The sequence below is a fragment of the Coloeus monedula genome (genome assembly GCF_965178545.1).
Source record: "Coloeus monedula genome assembly, chromosome: 5".
In the NCBI taxonomy this organism is placed as follows: domain Eukaryota; kingdom Metazoa; phylum Chordata; class Aves; order Passeriformes; family Corvidae; genus Coloeus; species Coloeus monedula.
This window is the reverse complement of record NC_138785.1, coordinates 33,699,557-33,715,693: the sequence shown is the minus strand read 5'-3', so window position 1 is coordinate 33,715,693 and position 16,137 is coordinate 33,699,557. Positions and strand designations below refer to the sequence as shown.

The 16,137-nt window shown below is 38.9% G+C and overlaps 1 protein-coding gene across 1 annotated transcript in view; it reads left to right on the top strand.

The window, feature by feature from the left end:
• Window positions 1-1,417: 1,417 nt before the first annotated feature.
• BANK1 (B cell scaffold protein with ankyrin repeats 1) overlaps window positions 1,418-16,137 on the top strand; it is a gene marked incomplete at both ends in the record, with an annotated part of 145,476 nt that continues 130,756 nt past the window's right edge. Inside the window, one exon of the mRNA XM_082281984.1 lies at window positions 1,418-1,579. Within this exon, the coding sequence (XP_082138110.1) occupies window positions 1,418-1,579 (162 nt within the window). The remainder of the gene's footprint in view (window positions 1,580-16,137) is intronic.

Genomic DNA, 16,137 nt, shown 5'->3' with positions numbered 1-16,137 from the left:
TTGGATCTATTCCAGATTTTCCCAGTGTCTGTGTAGCTAGATGTTTCCTCTGTGTGGTAGGCCACACCAAGTAAGAAATTCACCAAAACCAGCCACATGTTGGCAGAAGTGGCTGAAAAAAAACCCCTGAAACATTAATAATAATAATAATAATAATAATAACAAGAAGAAGAAGAAGAAGAAGAAGAAGAAGAAGAAGAAGAAGAAGAAGAAGAATCATCTACCTGTGTAATGATAGAAACAGGAACAGCTCAGAGGGTTCAGTTTTCCAAGCAATTCAGCTGGACACAGTCCCTGCAGTGTGCAAAATCTTTCCAGAAGTAGTTCCCTCACTGAAGTCCAGCCTCCTGCAATTAGCGGTTTGTGGTTGATTGCAAACTGTGAAGGTTTTGTCACACTAGGACATCTATAAAGACTGCCTCTGCATGAATTTTCCTTCCTCTAATACTGCTTGAATTCATTCTGCAGCCTTTCCTTCAGTTCAGGCAGTCTCTTTATTTTGGACACCAGTATTACTGAAACTGGTACATAGCAAATTCACATTTGAGATCTTTAAAACCTTCGACAAGTTTCTCTAAAATCAGCCAAAAAACATAAAAGTTCAGGTATGGAAGGTGAACTCAGGAGTCTAGGTGAGCAAGAAGCACACATCTATGCACAAAGTGGTTTGAAAAGGTTTGCTTCCTTTGAAAACTTATTTCAAAAGGTACTTTTCAGTTTTTCTGTAATCCTATTTTGTAGGGAAACACCGGCTCCTTGTGGTGGGTCTGGCCTTTCTTTTTAACTTCGAAGATGCCACCTTGACTGATGTCTCCTGACTAAATTTGGTGGCCAGTGCAGCAGTGAGCTGAAGCATTTGCAGTGTCTCTCATGGGCTGCTTGTTTTGATTTTTTTAGTTTTTGTTTTACTCTACTCTGTGCCACTCCAAAAAATAAATACATGGCACAATATTGTGGAGGCGGTAATCATGCCACACCAGAACACCTGGTCGCTAGGGGATACCTCCTAGGTGCCTTTCATCTCTGACAGGCTTTTCTCCACAGGGTGAGCTGGGCACACTCTTGCACCAAACCCCAACACTCTTGCACAGCTAGAAAGGTTAGACTTCCTCCTCGTTTCCTCCCCACACCCAGCCAGCCTCGGCGGCAGAGGGCTCTCCCCGCGGCTGACGGGGCGATGCCGGGGTGCGTGGGGGTGTGAGTTTAGCGGAGGATATGGGTGGGGCCCAGCGGGCAGCGGAGCCCCGCGGCCGCAGCAGCCGGGGAGGCCTCCGCGCTTCCGTGCCGGCGGCGGCCGGGACAGGACTCTCGGGCAGGGACAGCGCCCTCGGGCCGGGATTTTGGTGGCCGGGATTTTGGTGGCCGGGACCGCGCGGGCAGTGAGCTTGGGGGCCGGGAGTGCGCGGGCGGCGGAGCCATGAGCCCGGCAGGTCGGTGCGAGGCGGGTTGCGAGGGCGGGGAGGTTCCCACAGGGTGCTGTGTCCCGGCGTGGTGTTGGGGAGTGGAGACCCTGCCCTTGAAAGTAGCCCTCAAGTGCAGGCGGTGTCTAATGCATCTCTTACGGTCTCGCAGTACGAACGTAAATTTGCTGAAGAGGAGGAGATGTACCACCAAAAAATTAGGAAATGTAAGAAGAAAAGTTATACGAGCAATATTAATTCGGTCCTACATGTGTATCGACTTAATACATCGATACTATCGATAGTCTTAATTGCCTGATCACATGTTGTGTTATTAATTAAAAATTGATCATCCTCTTGCAGTCTCTCAGCTTTCCATATGGGATCCAGCCTGTAGTGTACCACAAAACTGTGCTAGACTTTGCACAGGAATATTATTCCTTGTTTATGCTTTTATTGGTGTTTGTTGCTATACCTGTGTGCCTCAAAACTGTTCGTGTGTATTTTGTTACTCCCTCGGTAGTGTTGGAATGCATTGTCCCATTGACTGGCAGAAAAATTTGATGAAAAGTTAACATTACTTACAAAGGCCTCATGTAAATCAGAGGCCGTCCTTAATCTGAACCAGAAACATGTGACTCCGTGTCCCTGTGCTCATTCTTCCCAGTTGTGTTCCCTAATTCACAGAAATACTGTCTATTTACTGCTCCCATTTTCTTCATGTGTCTTTGCAAGGCTCAGCAACACTTAAATCAAGCCCAGTGACTGCCAAGCTGGGCACTCAATAAAAAAGAAATGAAAGACATGTAGCCAGATACCAGAGGTTTGACTTTCTTGCTTGCAGGGAGCTTAGCTTTATTTTTGTGATTCTTTTATTAGGTGGGACAATATTTTATTCTGATTTTCTGAATGAGGAATTGAGAAACAGAAGTCTGAGGGCCTGAGTCTGCAGAGGTGCCTCAATGCTTTGTTTTTCTGTTCTGATTCAGCATTTTGAATGACTGCTTCAGATGTCAAGACATGTTTTTTTACCGAGTACTTTATGTTTTGCATCATTTTATAACATCAGAGTTACCACATTAGTTATTTAATTATCAAGTGCAGCTTTGTAGTGACATTAGCATTGCAAGCCATCTTTACCTACTTCTGTCATTAAACAAATAAAAAACACCAGGAAAGAAAGGCAAAGTGACTTTTCCAGCTGTTTTATAATAAGTTAGTTGTAGATGAAATATCAAAACTCCGTACTACTTTCCTTTCTACTTAGGGTTGGTGGTGAAATGGGTATGGTTATTTTACTGGTTATTTTCTATCTAGACCCAACTTCCAGTATTGCGAGCTTCTTTAAAGGAAAAAGTCACATATATAAGCAAAACTACATTTAATAGTATTTCCAAATATGCCTGTGCTATCCCAGTTATTAGGCAAACTGGTATTTGTAGATGGGAACAGTCGGCAGGGCAGTATTCTGATAATCGCAGACATATGCTCAGTGATCATTCTGTATCAATGACAGGATACAACTCTGCATGACCGAGGGGCATATAGTTTACAGTCTGGATCTTGGTGAATAAAGGCAGTCAAATCCTGAGTATGCACATGAAATAGCTGGAGTAATTGCCGAGTCAATATGTAAGAACACCAAAGAGGGATGGCTGCTTTCCCAGCTGCTTGCAGCCAGTTCCACACGTTGGCAGGGGAACAAGTAACAGTAGGCTTAGCCAGCAGAGGATGTGCTGGCCTTCTACTCCATCATCATTTGCCTCTGTCATTTTTTAATGTATTGCTTTGCCTAAGCCTCATCCACCTCCAACCTCCACGCACAGACCTCTCTCCTTCAGGTTTGCCACAGCATCAAAGCTTTCTTTCCACAGTGTATAGAGGTCTGTTTTCTGCTGATGGAACAGTATCTGTGATGTACTGAGGTTGCTTTAGGTGGATTGCCCAAGGCTAGTCTAGCTCAAATCTGAAAGCTGTTTGGGATGCTTGGTGAGACAGACAGGCTTGTAACTGGTCAGTACTTTGTAGAAGACCCTAGATGAACTTCTTTATGTAAATTCCATTAAAGATGCTGTAGCTAGTAGAGCTAAAACATCTGTAGTGTGGGATCTTTGATGACATCTGCCTTCACTTGAGGCAGGAGGCACTGGCAGGATAACTTCATTGTTATGCCATGTTGGAGTTATCACTCCTCTTTGCACTCGGGAATGTAATTATCTTCATTGAGATCTTTCACTGTCAGTCCTTTATTTACACAATGTACATTTCTGTGTCTCCAACTGTTTCTGGGTTGATGTTTATGTAAGAGATGTTCTGGGAGGGAATCTAGACAGTGAATAGACACAAGTAATACTTGATTCTTGTTTTTCTCATGAATTAGGGAGTGCTTGAGTTTTTAGTCATCAATTTTTCAGCTTCCTTAACTTTTAGGGAAAAAGAGATCTCAGAAAATTATTTGATTCAAAATGCAAGAGGTCTAGTGGTGGAGTTTTGAAGCAGATTCAGTAATAAAATGATAATAAAAATCATAATATTCATATTCAATATTAATTATTAAGTAATATTCAAATTATTAATGATTTTTTAGTAATTGGAGTATCAAAGAAGCCAGAACTGAAGTACCTCAAAGCTATTATTTGTCTTCAGAAGTGTTGGGATGCTCATTCAGATTCAAAAGTTGATCCTAACTAGCTGTGTTCCTTACTCTAATCCTCTCCCTGTTGCAAGCAGCAGTTACTGAAGTTTGCATAGAAGCAATTGACCATCCACATTTAAAAAATTGTCTCAGTGGTATCACTGATGACATGATAAATATGAAAGAAAGCCGCAATCTCAGTTTCTTAAATGGAAGAACATTTTTGTCCAGGGACTCAAAACCAACAGTGTGACTCTTTCCCTGTCTATATAGTTCTTGAAACTGGTCTTTGAGCATTTGATTAGCTTATATACTTCTTTATTTGCTTGTAGGTAATAAAGAATGTTTTTATCTCCTCTAACAAGCGTAAGTGCCCCAACGCAAACAGCAGCAATAGGTTGTGATATAATTATAACCCCATGGGAGGTCCAGTGATCTCTGACTGTTGTTAAAAAAATAAAGTTGTCCTGATGTTTTGTATAAATCAAAATCAGCCTATTGCATTGTGAACTGTGGAAAAAAAACCACAAAAACCCTAGGTTATATTAAATGTAAACAAAGTAATAAGTTCAGAATGGTATTTAAAATAATTTTTGAAATGACTGTGAAGACAGGAAAGGAGTCATGAATACCAAGATTTAAATTTTAAACTGGAATCTATTTCATGTAATACTGTTGGTGTTCATTTCATGTTTATTGGCTCCCTGCATTGTAAGAAAGCAAGGCTTTGTATTAAGCCACAGTGTATAATTTATGCTATCACAGACCTGACAGTTAAAGCAAATTGGTTTTACCAGCCCCATCATTTCTTTGTTTTTTAATGTTTCTGTGAGTTTTTTTGTACAGATAGGTAAGAAGAGTCTTACACGTTTGACATTGAGACAGTTCAAGCAGAGGTACGGCTGAGTTTGGAAAGCATCCATTTGCATTCAGATCACATGCTTAACAGCTGGAAAGGACTTGAAACTTTACACAGGTGATTATAAATAGCTGCAGTCTGTGGCTAAGGTTCACTGCTTCTTGGGTGGCAAACAGTCATTTTTATATGACCAGTTGACAACTAACGAGTTTTCTTTATTGCCAAATACTATATACTATTAAAAACAAATTTACAACAGTAAGTACAGTTCCTCTTAGTAGTATCTTGAAATCACTTCTGTGCTAAATGAGAACTCTGAACATATCTCTAGGAACTACAGTTACTGTCTGAGTATAGCCTATTTGGAATATCAGTATTCAGTGATACTCAGTTACTACTTTCATCAGAAAGCAGTGTTTTACTAGTTTTACTAGTGTGCCATCTGGACACTGATTCAGGGCATTCAAGCTTTGAAGTACACAGTAACATGTATTGGGATTAGAAAAGGAAAGCAAACCCCTCTCTCCCTTGTTTTTAACTGGGAACAAAACTAATTTCAAAGCCTGTTCAACTTTTTTATTCAGTCTTTCTGAGCTCTGTGCAGAATTTGGACACAGTGGTGTTTGCAATATGCAATGCAGGGCTTAGCTTTCCTGTCCAGAGAAGTTCTTAAGGATGATAAAGGAGATGGTTTTACAAGCATATGTTCCATGTTTCCCATGGTCAGTGAAGTAGTGGATTCCTCAAAACATGCTAAGAATACTGGGTTTTTATGAGAAATGCTCTCTAGCATATCCAGCTGTCTTATGTACTGCCCTATAGCTTTTTATATCTACAGTTGAGATGTATGTTTGTATAAAGTCCAGATTCATTGTGCAATATTTAATTGTTATTATTGGTAGCTACTACAGTTAAACCTGGAAATCAAAAAAGAAAAGCAAGTCAAAGAAAACATTTGAAAAATTGGTAAAATTTACTGGTGATCTGTTGGCATTTTAAATATTTCCTTTGCATGTGGTATGATGTGCTTTTGTTTGTGAAAGTGTGTATTTATATACCTAACGATGTTCTTTAGAAAAGGAAGTGTGAATTTTCACAACTGCTGTTGCCTCTGTTTAAGGAATAGAGAATTCATGTAAGACTGTGAAGCTGAAATGCAATACCTTTGTCAAGTTTCACAGTTTTTTCTCTGTTCCTACTTGTAAACTTACTTCAAGTGAGTTGCTGAAACTTGCAGGTTTTCATAGCTGAAAGAAATGTATGGCTGTGTCTGGTCTTTCTGCTGGAGTGTACCACAGCTTCTGTCCAGCCCTGCATCCTTGGGTTTCCTTTCTGTGGAAACCAACATCAGAAGAGAGGCTTTCCTGGGTGACCAGGTTTTACCCTCACACCAAGTTAAGGTGCAACTATAGAGCAGCTGGATCTGAGAGCTAATGCCTGATCCTAGATCCCCTACTCCAGACATGCCTAAAAGAGTTTTCTTACAAGAAATAATGTCAGATAAACAACCCCCTGTCCCCAAACCTGACTGAGACCCTGTCATATACAGTTCAATTCATGCCTAAATGTGCTTTATCCTCCACATTTTTCAGTGTTGGGGACATGCATGTTTTGTGTCTCTCAAATAAAGCAAGGTATTTTCCTGTCAAAATGTAATGAAGTAATGATATTTTCACTCACTGTTTATTGTTATACTTGTTTCCAGTTAAAAAGAAAAAACAAAACCCAACCCCAAAAAGAAATATTAAGTGTTTTTCAGTTGTTCTCTCTACAGGGTGAGTGTTAAGTTGTGAAGAATAAATAATTCCAGTTTGTTTACTGTAGTCAGTAAAAAGTGGTATTAATATCAGATTAGAAGTACAATAGAAATAGTAAGCATTTCTTTTCTAGTGGAAAATATCAAAAATTCTAGAAGCCTTGGGAAAAATTGAACAATTAATAGAATGACATTTATGAATTAAACTTTTAAGAGATAAGGTAATATATGCTAAACATATTTTCATATAGTATACCCTTCCGTTTTTCATAATTTTCATTTATTTGTGAAACATTTACAGATTAAATAGCTGAAAGGAAAAAGTTATAGTATGCCTGGAATGAATTGAACATGGACAATTTTTACTCATTTGAAGACTGAAAATAAAAACCTTCATGTTAAGTAGTGCTGTGTCCTCTGTAAAAAGGAAAGGCTAAATACAGAACTTACAGGCTTCAAAGCAGTTTAATGCTAATATGATCGTGAGCACCAAATGAAAACAAGGAGTACTTTAATCAGAAGCCACAAGTGTGGTGTTCCTCTGATTTATTAAAATTTGTGATAGAAAAGACCTGGGCACTTGCTCTTTGTTGAATTATAATATGCATGGGTGACAGAAATAAATTTCTTAAATTAACAAGAGTATATGAACAGCAGAAACCAGATATCTTCTGAGTTTGATTAGCTTCCCTTTAAAAATATGAAATACAGTGGGAACTGGAAAATATGCAGTATTCAGTATAAACCCCTTCAAGAAGAAGTGATTTTCCTAAGGAATTTTGTTACTAAGAATTTTTTGCCATGTTTGCAGTAGCATTCCTGTGATTCAGTTGTGACCGAAGTCTGTAGTGCTGGCCAGGAGTGTATGCTTGAGCTGGTGTAAAAACTCCCAAGAGGGTGGCCAGTGTATCTCACGTTGTACAAGCAGACTGTATCTACCTAGAACAACTTGTTCCCATTATAAAGTCAGTTTAGAGGAGCATTTTAAGAGGGGGGGGGGGAAAAAGTCCTCTGAAAAATTACTATTTGATCATTATTTTTCAAATGCCTTTTGTTTGAGGGAGCTGAAATAAACAATCCATGTGAGTTATAGTCTCAATTCAAGTTCACTTCAAAGTGAGAGGAAAGCTAATGTCTTTACAAGCCATTCTGTGGGAGGTGAAGGTATGGGTGTTAACGGGTTAATGGTGTTGAAACGGGTCTTAATGTCTCTACTAACTCTGGGCAGTAGGTTTGTTGCAGAGCCCACGCAGCTTAGCTCCTGAAACAAGTAAATACGTGTATCAAGCCTGAACTTCTGAACTTTGGGGTAAAATAGTAGGTTCACGAGGGGACTATGTGGTAGGCGGTGCGGGAAGGCTGTACCTTCCCGGTACCTCAGCCAGCGGGGAAAGGAAGAGGGCAACGTGCGGCCGGGAGTTGGGGATAAAAGTAGGCTGCGCCCTCCAAAACCTCGAGGGAGAGCACCCTGCAGGCGTGTGCCCCAGTGGGCTGTCTTCCTTTACTCGAATTAAATTGCAGGGCTCCTCTGTCCCCTTTTTGGACATAAACCTCTGATGTTTGTGGATTTTCCTGACAAAAGCAAGGCCTTCAAGTAAGCCAGATAGACCACAACATCTTTACGGGTATCTAAATGATTCTCGCCTGTCCAGAAAGTAAACTCTAGCAGCTTAATCTTACTTTTATTATCTAAGAGTAATTTGCATTTCAAATTCATCTGAATCTTTTAAAAAGTATTTTTTAAAGGTAGGCTCATATTATGAGAAAATGTTATAAAGATTTAATCAAATGATAGAAGTGGTCGTGCTTGGAAAGGATGTTCTGTAGTATCTGGAAAATCTAATAAAAATGCACAAAACTCAATATACCTTATTTCCTCCACCCCCCTGAGATGTCTTTTAGTAGATATTTCACTGAGTCTCCGGTTGCTGTAGACTTCCTACCTGTAAACATGGAAAGCTAATTCCCCAGCCTAGTGTGTCTCAGAATAGCTCTATTTAATCAACAAAGCCTTGTTGCTGTGCACTATCAAAGGAAATTTTGCTAGTGTTTTTAATCAAAACTTTAAGGTTCTTATACATGCATTCTGGTTTTGTAACACAATAATCTTATGAAAACTTTCAAATGTGTTTCTCTCCCTTATACATTCTGTTCCCTGTTCAAGACTAGCTATTTTAGAGGAGGCCAAATCTAATTTGGCCTTGAATGAAACAGTCTGCAATGATTGAATTGGGGAAAATGTATTTCCAGTGAAAGTTGAGGCCAGATCCTACATTTAGCAGTTTGGAAACACAAGAATTTTCTGCTCAAAGGGTACATTCAGGACAGTTTCATTTTAATTTTCTGCTAGTGTTCTTGCCAAGCTATTGTCAGTTGGTTTTCTAAGAGAGTTTAAAAACAGCTATGTTTCATTGGCAAACTTACAGCCTGTATTTCAGCACTGATGCTTATAGAATTCATTGAAATGGCAAGCCATATTTCTATATCTTAGCTTGCAAATACATAATGTATACCGTATTTTTTGTACTCCCACATGCTGTTAAGTCCATGCTCATTTTGAATGGCATGTATAATAATGAATAGCATTCATTTTGAACACAACCATGCCTTAAATAACATCATTAAAAGGCAGAACTGTCCTCTCGAACTGTGGCAACTCATTCATTGGATGCAACACTTCGGATACTTCTGTGAAAAGCTAGTCCTTTTTGTCAGAAATCAAGGGTTGAACATTAACTTAAAATACTTAAAATATTGTGAAAGTCAATTATGCTATTTAATTTCTCTCACCACAATTATGTCACAGATGAGCATTGTAACATTTGAATTTCCAAATGTACATGCTCTACCCAAAACAATCTGTTTTGCTTAATAAGTGAAGTTTTCACTCTTGTGTAACAAAAAACCAATCCAGTACTGGATAAATTATAGTTCAGAATCTAAGTCTTTATTAAAGTTGTAGTGTTTAGAGGAGTGTTTCCAAACTTAAGTTCCTCTGCTTTTATAGGTTTTTATTTCTTACTGCAAGATCAGAGTGGTTAGAAGTCTCTCAAGAGGTTTAAGCAACTGTCATTTTTTGAAATTGACTCTTGAACACGTTGTTTTGTTTGTGTATATTTCACTTGTTGGTATATTGCTAAAATCTGGATCACTGAATTTTGATATCATAATAGCATTTAATTTAAGAAATGTTTCATTTTATTGTGGTTTGCCTGTGGACCACAACAGGCCAGGTACCTGTAAGTGCACTGAACACTACAGGAGCATATGGCATTGCAGCCTGTACCAGCTATAGATTCAGTAAAAGTGGCCATGTTCAAAAGTTTCTCTTGAGGCACCAGCTTTGGTACAAGTGTGCCTGAGATAGTGGGAGCTCAGCTTCATGCTCATGTTAGTGTATTTTAGCATTGAGTGGTTGTGGTCAGGGAGCACTGTATAAAGACTTAGTTTCCTAATGCTGCAAGGCTACTTCCACACTGGTAAGTAGTGTTCCCTACTAAACAGGATGTGCAGAGGTCAGCAGTAGGGCCTGAGAGCCATGCAGGGTACATTGAAGAGAGTATTTTGGACTTGCTCTTGTCTGGTCCTATGGCCTTCACAGGCAGTGTACATGAAGTGTGATTCTGAAGATTTAAGATGTTTGTGCAGTTATAACACTAATCTGCAATAAATGGAAAATGGAACGTGGGCAGAATAAACTCCAGAGGATGAAAATTAAAACTGCACATTGTGTTTCATACCTTTACCAAATGTGCTAGCAGTTATTGCTGAGCAGCTGGCACTCGGTAGCACGTTAAACTGTGGGATTTTGAGGAGTCTTACATTAGACACTAATAAAATACAAGTATAGTGATGATGGTGATAGATCTATGACAGCATCAGCCTGTTTTCTTTGAAGATTTTTCTTTTTCTGAATGTTCAAGAGGAAAGTAAAAATTTAGTTATATAGATTTGGTCAAACAATGACGGACTTGATGTAAAAAGCAAGATGCTTCATAGTTCTTTTGTCCTGGCCTGTCCACCTCAAGCTTCTGAGTTTTACTGTATTTGAACTACACAGGGTCTCTGACTGTAGTGAGATAAGGTTTAATTTGGTCTCAAAAACTGTTCAGGAAAGATTTGTTTTCACTTTCTTTTCTGTACCTTTCTAACTAGAAATGGAGAATAGTGTGCTTGAAAAGGTAGAAGGACTGGTGAGATACTTTTCTTCCAGAGTACTTAATTCCTCTAGACATAGTTTCCCTGTTTCTATCCCACAGTGAGGCTATACCACAGTGACAGCAATGTATGGCAGGTATGTATGTATTGTATGGCAAATTTGTTCACAAGAACCTGAACATACAGAACTGGTTTATTTCCAGGAAGCATCCCATGTGGTCTAAAGCAGTAGTAGTTACACAAAATCTTTCTGTGAGGGCTCCCCGCTAGAGGAGGACCCAAAATTGTTACCCGGGTAACTCTCCAAGTTGTTCTTACATGAGGACCAGTAATAATTTTGGGAATTTATTTTGCAGGGGGGAAAGATAACTGCATATGTTAAAATCATACTGAGGACATAGCTTATTGGAAAAAATGTCTTTTCAATCTCATGCAAGCTGTAGTGGTATTTGGGCATCATTTGCAGGTCTGTGGTTGAATTTGTGAAGGCAGGTTGGAATTCATTTAACTGAGTTGTTTTCTTTATCTGATGGGCAGAAATAAAAGTAGGTTGTTACATAGGTAGTTTGTGGAATCTTTGTCTTAAGGCAGTAGAGAGGAAGCAGAGGTGGGTTTAATATAGAGAAGTCAGCCTTCCACTGAGGTTGTTCCTAAGTGTTTTATTTAACTTGGTTTCTAACTCACTGTTAGCTCTGTCATTGTTCATTTCATGAAGCTGCATTTATGTAATGATTTTCTACTTCATTTACTTCCTTCTGTGTGCAACATTAGCGTGAATGCTGTTTAAAAGGTCAAAACAAAAATATAAACTGGTTGTCCAGCACTGATGAGAGATTTGTCTTGGGTTGTTTTGTTGTTACTGTTTGGGGGTCTTTTAGTGACTGTCATGTATTTGTCAGAAAAGGAGGAAAGACATGAGCTGAAACTGGAGGACAATTTCTTCTACACCCTCATAACTTTGACATGTTATATATCAAACAAAAACTGCTTCTCACATTTACTTAAATTTCTGGATGAATGCTCAAGTAAATGAGATGCATTAAAAATTGGGTTTAAAATCAGCCTGCAAAAGAAGGAGAAGATTGAGCCATCTAATTTGTGGGATCTCAGAAGCCCTCCCTCAGTACTGTGCTGACTTGTGGCAAAGAAGCTGTAGGTTTAGAAACCTAAGAAGCATAGATGATACACTGGAACAGGTTGCCCAGAGAAGCTGTCGATGCCCCATAAAAGGAAGCATTCAAGGCCAGGTTGGATGGGGCTCTGAACAATCTGGTCTAGTGGAAGGTGTCCCTGCCCATGGCAGGGGGTAGAAGTGAGATGGTCTTAAAGGGTCCCTTCCAACCCAAACTATTCTATGACTGCTCTGAGAGAGTTCTAGCAGATTTCTACAGATTTCTAGTGTCAATGGTAATCTGTAATTTAGGAATTGTTGGGATGTCATCTATGGTTAATTCAGTGTATTTGATTGCATTAGAAGTGCAGGGAACACAGAAGTATCTGAGCATGAATTGCAATAAATTGTGCTATTTTTTGATAAAAGTTGCCTGATGATCAGTGTCTGCCATGTCTTACACATTAAGTAGTCTAATATGTACACTGCCAGGTGTACAAATTAGACTACTTAATGTGTAAGACACTTTTTTGTTTTATACATCAGTGTTACAGTGTGACCTTCCCAGACCATAGCAGTTGGAATCACAGCAACTTACCCAAAATGTTATTGTTTGCAAGACCAGTGGTTTTTGTTTCGTTGTATAAGCACTATTTTCTGAGATATATTCTCTTGTGATAGAGGTGAATGTACTGAATTTTATGAGAATGTTTTCCCTATATAATATCTGCAGAATGTGTATTCCATTCTTTGTTTCTTATTTTAAAGAAATTAAAGTTAAGAATTTGTGAGAAACTGAAGTAACAATGGAATCAAAGGGGACAGAGGAAAAAAGTGAGAGAAGGCAAAAGAAATAGCAAAGAAGTTAAATTTAAGTGAGCAGAGTTCAAATGTGATCATAGATCCAAAATTGCCTGCACTAGGTCAGGATGGGGACATCTGAAGAGATCCTGGTAAGAGAAACACTGGCAATTAAAAATAATAAAGTAAAGAAGAGGACACTTCGGTCTACCCTAACAGGACATTTTGAAATTAGGAGTTTTTTTAATATTTCATGTTTATACAACCATAGTTATAGTGATAGTGTAAGGGGAATCGTCAGGTGGTGGTTGTTTCTAGTAGCAATAGCATCTGTTAATGCAGACTTGATACAGCTTGCTCAGGTTTTCCTGTGACTTTAAAGATTTGTTCAGGTTTTGATGTGACCTGAAAGACTTGTTCCGTAGTAATCATAAAAAAAGTGGTGTATTATTCCAGCTCTTCATGTTGTCATTATGATATATTTTTCTCTTCATGATTTGTTCATGTCTAAAGCATTTCTGAATTACCTGGTTGTTTTGCACTAAAATCTACTGAAGGTGCGATTTGCTCTCAAGGAAGTGACTGTAACAACATGAAATTCTGCCTCATTGCAATTGTGATAAAGGAAGAGGTCTCCTTTGAAACAGAGAAACGAGTTCTGACCTCTATATCCCATGTTTGTGTTTAGCCTTGCTCATTAGAAACAAGAGCACCTGTCCATCAGTAGATATGCAGCTGTAAGGATTCATAGGACAGATCAGAGAGGAAGGCTTAAACTAGGAAATAAGGCCATATAACTTAATGAGAAACAGCTTTTGGGGCATGATGTTAGCTTTGTCATGTTTGATAGTCAGGTATCTTTCTGGTCTACCTGTGCCAGGTCCATGCTGTGGAAACATACCCCAGGAATTTATTTGGTTCTGTGTTCCCTTGTTACTGTAGGGAACATCAATGGAATTTCTTTACATGGAAAACCAACTAGATCAAGCCTGAACCGATCTCATTTGTATAAAAATTGTTACTCTCTAGAACCTAATTTTGCCCACTCCAGGCCTCACTAAGCTTAGTAAGAAGAAGGATGAAGACATAAGGCTTGATTTTATACAGATAGAACAAGTATTTGTTTTCACATACAGTTTAGCAATTAGCAGCAGAAGGTACATAAACGATGAAAGTGTTCTTATTACATGGTAGTTAAATAGGCATTTGAGAATAGAAGTGCAGCCACTGCTGGCTGATACAATGAGGGCCGGAATGGCCTGTGTTTTAGGATAATTCCTTTCATTGAAACAGGTGTGCCACATCACTGCAGCAATTTTGCTGCTTTGTGATCTCACTCTAAAGTTTGCAAGTGGCTTCTTATAATTTTCATTTCCTTTACTGGAACATCTCAGAGAAGCAACATAAACTGCCTTGAAAACATTTTCCATTATCTGCAAGTAGTTCTAAAGTGCTGTCTGCTGTCCTTCCCACGATGAATGCATTTTGGTTTGCTTCAGGGGATTTGCCTTGCAGAATTCCAGCAACCAAGAGCTAGAGTTGCATTTTGAGACACATTTACTGGATGTGTGTGAGGTGTGCTGACTGGGAAAATCAATGCTTTCTAGGTGGGTGAGGGGCAGTTTGTTATACTAAGGCCACTCATTAGTGCTGAATTAAATGTTCTCATTCTGTTTCCAAATGTTAGATTGCAGGGATTGTTTGAAGTGCTAGTGAAACTTTTTCCAGTTTTTATCATATCACTGCTAGTGATCAGGGCAAGCAATGCGAAGACATGAATGGTTGAATCTTTGTAGAAGATTGCCAAGGGGCCAAGAGATTAAAGATCTTCAGATTCTGAAGTCTTATTTGAACTAGTAGGTATGCTTGTCATTCTCATCCTACATACAGCCCAGATGGAAATGAATCTTCTGGAGATGAGAAGAAAAGTTTTGACAATCTCCAAGCAAGGATGGGAGTTTGGGTTACTTTACGCTACCTATCTTTCTCATTCTCCCATTTTTTGTCATTGTGTCATGACCCTTAACTATATCTGCAGTTTTGTCCTATAGGGTGAAGTAGAGTGCAGTCAACCTGTAATAGCTCTATCCTGGCACTGCTTGCCTGGAAAAAAGTACTGCTTCTTTTTGTGTAAGTTTTTAGCATGAAAAGATACTCATGGTAATCTTGGAGAGTGTAGTCTGCTATTCACAAAAGAATGAAAGATGCAATGGATGTCATTCCATATCACTTATGTTTTTCATCAATATATTATGAGAAAGTGAGCAAGAACTTCTTGACTTTATACTTCTCCTTTGAGATATTTAGCTACTGTACTTATTTTAACAAATTTTTGCTGATGGACAGTAGTTCATTGCATACTGACAGGGTTCATACATTTCTTTCTCAAATGTCTTTCCTTTTAAGACTGGTATTTTAAAAAAATCAGCCAACCTTCCCTTCCCCAAGTGAGGACATCTGAGACAGGAAGAAATAAAAGGGACAAATTTTATGCTTTCTCTAGCAGTTGATCCTGTCCTTTCTCAACACAATGGTGGAGAATTTGAGAGGGTGTTTTCTTCACACGGTTGTCAAAGGCTGTTGGGATTGAGGTGAGGATTGTAAACAGAATTGCATTACCTTTTTCTTAGGGTTGACTGTGGCAGGCTTGGTATGTGGTTATAGGAGTTCATGGGCAGCTCAGTGAACAACAGGGAATGCTGTTGTTAGGCTCCAGTACCCAAACTGGAAAAGACTCTGGACAACCCTGAGAAACAAGGTGATCCATCTTTTCACTAAAACTTGGGTAAATGTTGGTGTTCAAATCTCACTTTTTTTTCACCAAAGCATCCTAAGGTAGTGGAAGTTTAGAGCCAATTTTTAAACCCTACCCTAATTGTAATCAGCCTTATTTAAGTCAAATGAAGTATGTTAGTGCTGAATTTTTGGAAATAACTGTAGTAAAATGCAGTTCAAAGATATTTAGAAGTAAAGCACATCATCTACAAGCCTTTACAAACCCCTACGAACCTAAAATGCCATTAAAAGGTAAGGAATGAGTTGATACCTGTGCAGTGTTATTCTCAAAGATGAGGGTTACCAAGTGCTTCTTGATTATTTCTAAGCACACAGAAATTATCTTTTACAAGACTGCAAGATTCACTAACTGAGGTATCTGTTAAAGAGCCCCCAATTTTTGGTTTGTTTCCTTTGTCTTCCTGGTGCGTTTGGTGCATTGAAGAGTTCTTGAGGTTTCCTTTAGCTCCCTAGTAGACCTGCTTTTTTTTCCACCCCTCTTCTCCTGCTATATACTGTATCCTACTATATAAATCTTGCCATAAAAGACATGTTCTTTTGCCCTATGTAACACAAATTCTTGATTCCTGCTTGGTCACTGTAGTCTCATAGGATCTGGCAGATTTTTTCAAAGAGCCCTTC